The following is a 7025-nucleotide window of genomic DNA, read 5'->3' on the forward strand; positions in this document are numbered from 1 at the left end:
TTATGAACCAGAGCATGAATGAAACACTATTACAATTAATGTCAACAATAACAATATTTATCTACAGAATTTTATTGTGATGAACTTGGTATTACAGTTTCTGCTCTCAGATATTTAATGGAGGATATTCATTTACACATGTCTTCATGGGTTCACTTCCGTCACTGCTCTCTCCAACTTAAACTTCACTGCAGGTTTTGGCGACTTGACTTCCTGATCTCCCAACCGGCTCATCCTCATGGTTGAAAGGAAAATTTTGCAAACTACAATCACTGTGAACTAACTCCAAACAACAACCAATCTAAGCTCGGTTTGAGTTTAAAACAGTTAACTTTTATTTGAGTCAGCTTGAATGATAATTGGAGGAGAAAAACCCCTATGAGGAATCATAATGGGCTAAGCTGCCAAAATGGCTAAGTTGAAATAAAATTTCACAAATAGTAGTTGAGGTTCTACCGATTATAAGCATTTCTACTTTACATGCTGGTTGAGGTTTTATTGAAACAAAATCCAAAAACTCTATAATAGTTGAGGTTCTGCTGAGATAAAATATGTTGCATCTATAGTAATTGAAGTTCCACCTGAAATCAAATTTAGTGCATCAATAGTAGTTGAGGTTCTACCTAGATCAAATCTGATGCATTTATAGTAGTTGAAATTCTACCTAAATCAAATCTAATATTTTCATAATAATTGAGTTTCAATGAAAAATAACATACAAGTTACATAAGGGATAAACTCTAGAGATAAAAAATAAAATCTGCCATATTCATAATAGTTTCATAATAGTTGAGGTTCTGCCAAAACAAAATCTGATATTGTTATAGTAGTTGAGGTTCTATCGAACACAAAATTATATACTTTCATAGTAGTTGAGGTTCTACCGAAAATAATATTCGGTACTTTCATAGTAGTTGAGGTTCTACTTGAATTAAGAACCATCTACCCTTAAGCAACTACCATGGCAGAAGCCCTGTAGACCACCAAAAAGAAAAAGAATATTGTTAGGAAAATCTGCTATCATTTCTGGAAAGATGATATATATATAGACTTTGAACAGAAACTGGATTGGCTGATCCTATGTATTTACTTACCGAGCATAAGCAGGGGCTTCAATCTATCAAATTATATTTGATAGATTGATTGGACAGAGAAATCAGAGTCACCAATCTTCTTTTTCTCCCGAAGACACATAATTTCACCATCGGTAGAAGGGAAGCGAAATCGGAATCCTCAAGCTTCCCCATTTCCGATTACCAAAAAGAGAGAGAAAAAGAACACCAGGTTTCTATGCAGGATGAGAGGGTTCATTTGTTTGTTTATATATATAGAGATAGCGTTAGCATAAAGCATTGATTAAGACAGAAGCAAGTGGTGGGGATAAAGATAAAGCCTAATTAAGACCCCACCGTCTGCCGTCCCCACTTGCCCCTGTCTCCTTGTTTTAGAAGGAGTCTATAAACTTCCAAACTGATATGTCATTGTCTCTCTCCTTCTCAGAGAAGGTTTGCTTTTCGTATTCCTCAAGTGCCTTTAATTGTCCACCTTCCTTCTTTTGGATTTTGGCTTTCGTTATCAATTTTTAAAGGCCAAAGGACTATTTTCCCAAATTTTACTTTAGTTTAAAAATATATGCGGGCCAGATAAAAAATTAAACTACTCATTTATAAATTAATCTTATTTATAAATTAATTTTTATTATAATTTTACATTAAAAATAAAGATAAAATCTCTTAAACTTTAAAACCTTAAAAATTTATCATTTTTTTATTAATTTAAAAAACTAATAATTTTTTCTTATAATTAAATTTTGAAAAACTACATTTTTCCCTTCCAAAAGTAATTTCTTTCATCTTCGATGATCAATTGTCATTCCTGCCATCGATCAGCTTTCTTACCATCTTTTTCTCCCTTGATCGATACTCCCACTTGATCGATTTAAGTCAGACAAAGAGGATTTGGTCTTCATCTAACGAAATTGATCTAATGAACATTAATTACTAGAAAAGAAAATAGTGAAAACTCAACCGACGAGAACAACATTTGGTCATTGAAGATGGAAGAAAAAACCATATAAGAGAAAATGTTATTTTTCAAAATTCAATTTAAGAGAGAAATTATAAGTTTTTTAAATTAAGAGGGAGGATAAGTATGTTTAAAGTTTTAAGGTTTAATAATAAAATAACGATTTTACCCTTCATTTTAATAAATGTTAGTTCATGAATCAATATTTTGGTTTTTTTACTAAATTGGGTATATTTTTTATATTAAACTAAAATTTAGATTAAAAAAATTCGTTTATACTTTTAAAAAACTCAAATTTTATTATTATTATTATCGTGCTGATTGTGTTCACCTTCGGATAATGTGGACCAATAAACACGCTACTTTATGCTGGCAGGAGCAGCGTTCTTGAAAAAAATCTACTGTAGAACTTTTCTACTTAAAACAGATCAATAGCAATAATTGGGAGATCCATACAAACTAGTTGTGTCTAAACATTCTTTAATTCGAATTTGATTTAAATAAAAATTAGTTTAGGTTGAGTCCATCAAACTGAAGTGAAGGGTTTATTAAGTTTAATTCATATAAAAAATAGTTTGACTCAAATTCAAAACTAGAATTTATGATTTTAATTCACAATTTATTAATAAAATAATATTTTTGGTTTAAAAAATGAATCGATTTTCTCTATTCAAGCTTGATCTAAACAAATTTGAATTAAATCAAACTACGTTGAGCTAACTTTTGAAGCCAAACCAGCTTAAATCATGTCTAACCCCGAATAGCTTTCTTGTTAATAGGACATGAAAATTATTCTCAACAACGAAGCAAGAAAAGTTCAGCATTTCTTACTGGGCCAAACGACTATTTCCCACCCAAGGTTTAGCGTTTTCTCAAAAGTCGCCCTTTTAACTATGGAAACACCAAACACCCACCCATGGCCGGTTAGATTTAACCAAACCCTAACGGCTGAAAATTTTATCTCCTTTTGCCCCCCTAAACTTTAAAAACTGAAATTTTCCCCCCGCCTAAGTTTTAAAAAATGACAGTTTCACCCTAGGGTTTGGTTTTGAAATCTCCGGCGACCTCTCCGGCTCCGTTGCCGACGGCCGCTCCCTCCGGAAGCAACCTCTCCTTCCGGCGATCTCTTTCCTCCCATTTGGAGGTCCGATCGGCGCCCAGAGACGCCGTGGGAGACGAAGACTTCGTCGGGAAGACGAAGTTCTTCGTCTTCCCAGACGAAGCCGATGCCGTCGTCCTCGTCTGGGAAGACGGTCGTCTTCCCAGAGGTCTTCTTCTGGGAAGACGATCGTCTTCCCAGACGAAGACGACGGCGTCGGCTTCGTCTGGGTGTCGTCTTCGTCTGGGAAGACGAAGAACTTCGTCTTCCCGACGAAGTCTTCGTCTCCTACGGCGTCTCCGGGCGCCGATCGGACCTCCAAATGGGAGGAAAGAGATCGTCGGAAGGAGAGGTTGCTTCCGGAGGGAGCGGCCGTCGGCAACGGAGCCGGAGAGGTCGTCGGAGATTTCAAAACCAAACCCTAGGGTGAAACTGCCATTTTTTAAAACTTAGGCGGGGGGAAAATTTCAGTTTTTAAAGTTTAGGGGGGCAAAATAGATTCTATTTTAGTTTATTTTTAATATTATAGCTAAAATGACGATTTTACCCCTACCACCGTTAGGGTTTGGTTAAATCTAACTGGCCATGAGTGGGTGTTTGGTGTTTCCATAGTTAAAGGGGGGACTTTTGAGAAAACGCTAAACCTTGGGTGGGAAATAGTCGTTTGGCCTTTCTTACTGTGTCAAACAAAGCAACCATAATAGTGGTTTATGCACTTGCTATTGAAGAAATGCCATCTAGTAACTCTTTCATCCATGGATTGAAGGTTTCAGAGTCTCTGTTGGCAGGAAACAAATTACAGTCAGTACTGAAGCTTGCTGAGTACGAGGAGGAATTGTATCCATGGTCTGAATTAATTGGCGACCATAGCACAAAGACAGAACAGTGATTCAGCAAACTACGGCAATTGGGCGCATTGAATTCTGCAGGTTATGTGAGTATGGTTTCCATGAACCATACAAGTTATTAATGAATACTGGAGACATCTTTTCCTTCGCCGCTGAAAATTGATTTTCCAGCAAATGACTTCTTGGATCATAGTCCAAATTGTTTGTAGTAGCTGAGGTTGCTCTTAAAGTAAGAATCATCAGAAAACAAACACTAGAACAAAGCTTGATCTATTTTCCAGCCATGGCAAAGTTTGATCGAAAGTGCCAGAAAGCTACTTACCTGACTCCAGGGACAAAACAGAACCACAACTCTCATTCTTCCAACAACATGCATACAGTTAAGAGAGAGGATAATAGCAACCTACACTGCACCGCTAAGATGTTCTAGTTTTTGCAAATTATGATATGAACAAACTAATTGAAATCTCATAAATGTTCTAAATAACAAACCCAAATAGACATAAAGAATACATAGTTCTGAATACAAAATGAAAGTGTGAAGCATCAATACAATGTCAATAATTCAAAATTGCATTGTAGTTTACACTTGTGATATTATCATACTCAAACATATTATGAACCCATTCAATAAACTCAGTATCTGTTTCATTTCTATTTCCACCACAAAATCCTGGGATTGATTTTGATGATTTAAAGTGAAGAGTGCTTTCTCCACGTTCTTCACTAGTGTATCCACCTTGGACATCCGATGGGTTATCTTCTTCCCATGCAATACTAAATGGAGAAACCGGTGAATGAACTGCTGAGAAAGAGGACTGAACAAGCCCCTCACATCCTTTTAGTTCATTAAATGTTGCTAGCTGTGGAGGATCCACTTGCAATGTATTTTCTGCAGCATCGTGTCCAATATTGTAGACTAAACATTCACTTGGTAGTTGTTGCGACTCCAGAGATGTATTTTCTGCAGTAGGTAACTGAAATTGTGGAACTGCATTTCCTACAACAGGTAACTGCAATTCTGGAAAAGTATAATTTATGATAGGTAACTGTAACTTTGGATGAGCATTTTCTACGACAGGTAATTGCAATTCTGGATGAGTATTTTCTGCAACAGGTAACTGCATTTCTGGATGAGTGTTTCCTAAGACAGGTAATTGTAACTCTGGAAAAGTATTTCCAACATCGGGTGACTGCAATTCTGGAGAACTATTCTCTATGATAGATAATGGTAATCCTGGAGGTGTATTTTCTGTTATAGGTAACTGCAATTCTGGAGATAAATTTTCTGCATAATGATGATGATTTCTAAAAGAAACCAAATAATTAATTGGTGGTAAATGAGACTTCAAAGAGGTATTTTTTGCAACAAGATTACCATTATCTAAAGTCATATTGTAACTTGGTTGAACTTGACTGTTGGTTGATGCTCGTAGCTTCTTTTGTTGTTGACCTTCAACATTGCTTGAAGAACGACGCTTCTTATTCCCTTGCTTTTTTACACGACACACAACAAAATCCTTCTACACAAATTAAAGGTCACAATGAAATGAGCTTGCTATCTATAAATGAAATACTAAAATAAAGCAACATAAACAATGACATAATACTGCTTACCAAACTTGCAATTCTGTAGTAGTTTTGGACAATACTTATGATCCAAATTAAAATTAAGAATAATATTTTCTCTCATAATTCATGAAAATCAAGTTATCACCCATTTAGATATCTTTATTCTCAACAAGAAATTATTTTTCTCTTACTCCTCCCCAATCCAGTTCCCAAAATCTTACAAACTAAGGGCAATTCAAACCACAGAGTTATAATATTATGCAAGAAAACATATACTACCAAATGAACTAGCTAGTACCTAAAACTCTAGTGGATAACTGACATATCTCGATTGAACGAAAGATTCTAGCTCTTCAAGCACTTCGATGTTTAAATCAAAGCCAGAAGGACAGGAATTTATACAAAAACAAAAGTGCATACCTTATAAAGAGGACTGTCTGTGGCAGAGAACTGATGCATAACCCAGTTAGTCTTAATCTCCTTAGAACCACCAGGGCGTTCATAGAAAACCAGTACTCTTTTGAAACCAATTTCCCTTTTGCTGTGTTTGTCCTTGATGGGATAACCTTCACCAGTTACTTTCCAATATCCTGTCTTAGTTGCTCTGCACACACGTTTGCGATCAGGGTTTATATAATTAGGTGCAGTGAAAAAGCTGCACCATTTTTTATCGGACTGAATTGGAGAAAGTCCTGTACACAATACCCCAAACAAAACAAAGATTAGCAATATCCTTGGACAATTGAAGTAATTTTGGTGAGTGATAGCATGAATCCACTTACTAGATAATTCAGGAGGTTCGAAATCGTAGATATTAGTCTCAAAAATAGCATGGATAGTTATACTAGGGTCACGCCTCTTCTCCCCAAGAAGAAAGATGATTTCTTCATCAGTTGGATGGAATCTGAAACCAACAAGATCGTCCATTTCTGTTACAGCACAACACAAGAGAGAGTAACGGCGAGATATCTCGGGTTTAATTTGGTTAAATAATTTGCTCTTAGAGAAGAGGGAAGTGGGTGATCACTTATTTACATCTATAGATAACCAGTGCTTTCTCTATAAGTGAAGCCAAACGCGGTATGAGTGACGTTTGATGAATGATGACTGTGGTAAGCTTGAACCCCAAGTAGTCTAAAAATGACCCACCATTAATTCTGACATACTTTTCATCATTCTTTTCCCACCTTTTAATAATATTTTTTCCACATGAGGGTATCTCCTTCCATCACAAGGAGTTGGAAAATTCAAAGAAAGTGCCCCCTTCACAGGAATCTTCTTTCTTCTCTTTCTTTGCGGGTTCCTCATCAACAAGGAATGCTTTTTCAATTCTTTCGTTATTATGTTATTTCAGGATTACTATGAGTCATCCCTACTATTCAAAACGACAACCTAAATGAATATGTTAACCTATCGTTTCTTACATCATTAATAGCACTGCATTCTCTGTGTCCCCTTAAAAAAAAAAAGATTTATTATTC

The 7025-nt window shown here is 35.8% G+C and overlaps 1 protein-coding gene and 1 long non-coding RNA gene across 2 annotated transcripts; both read right to left on the minus strand.

Moving 5' to 3' along the window:
• Positions 1-15: 15 nt before the first annotated feature.
• On the minus strand, positions 16-1288 carry LOC123212504. The gene is made up of 2 exons (XR_006501555.1): positions 1095-1288; positions 16-973 (listed from the first exon to the last, which is right to left on the minus strand). It is a non-coding gene; the product is annotated as an uncharacterized LOC123212504 (long non-coding RNA).
• A 3132-nt stretch (positions 1289-4420) lies between these two features.
• LOC123212537 (NAC domain-containing protein 86-like) lies at positions 4421-6792 on the minus strand. The gene is made up of 3 exons (XM_044631709.1): positions 6327-6792; positions 5965-6236; positions 4421-5495 (listed from the first exon to the last, which is right to left on the minus strand). Exons 1-3 carry the CDS (start codon positions 6469-6471, stop codon positions 4530-4532), a joined length of 1383 nt encoding a protein of 460 aa, XP_044487644.1. The 5' UTR covers positions 6472-6792; the 3' UTR covers positions 4421-4529.
• Positions 6793-7025: the final 233 nt, after the last annotated feature.

The sequence above is a fragment of the Mangifera indica genome, chromosome 3 (genome assembly GCF_011075055.1).
Source record: "Mangifera indica cultivar Alphonso chromosome 3, CATAS_Mindica_2.1, whole genome shotgun sequence".
Lineage (NCBI taxonomy): Eukaryota > Viridiplantae > Streptophyta > Magnoliopsida > Sapindales > Anacardiaceae > Mangifera > Mangifera indica.

Bases quoted from the DNA above. Each gene is read 5' to 3' on its own strand.
- LOC123212537 (XM_044631709.1), bottom strand. From the start codon at position 6,471: ATGGACGATCTTGTTGGTTTCAGATTCCATCCAACTGATGAAGAAATC. The intron at 6,237-6,326 runs GTAAGTGGATTC...TATTGTGTACAG, and splicing joins CGAACCTCCTGAATTATCTA to GACTTTCTCCAATTCAGTCC. The intron at 5,496-5,964 runs GTATGCACTTTT...TAATTTGTGTAG, and splicing joins CAGACAGTCCTCTTTATAAG to AAGGATTTTGTTGTGTGTCG.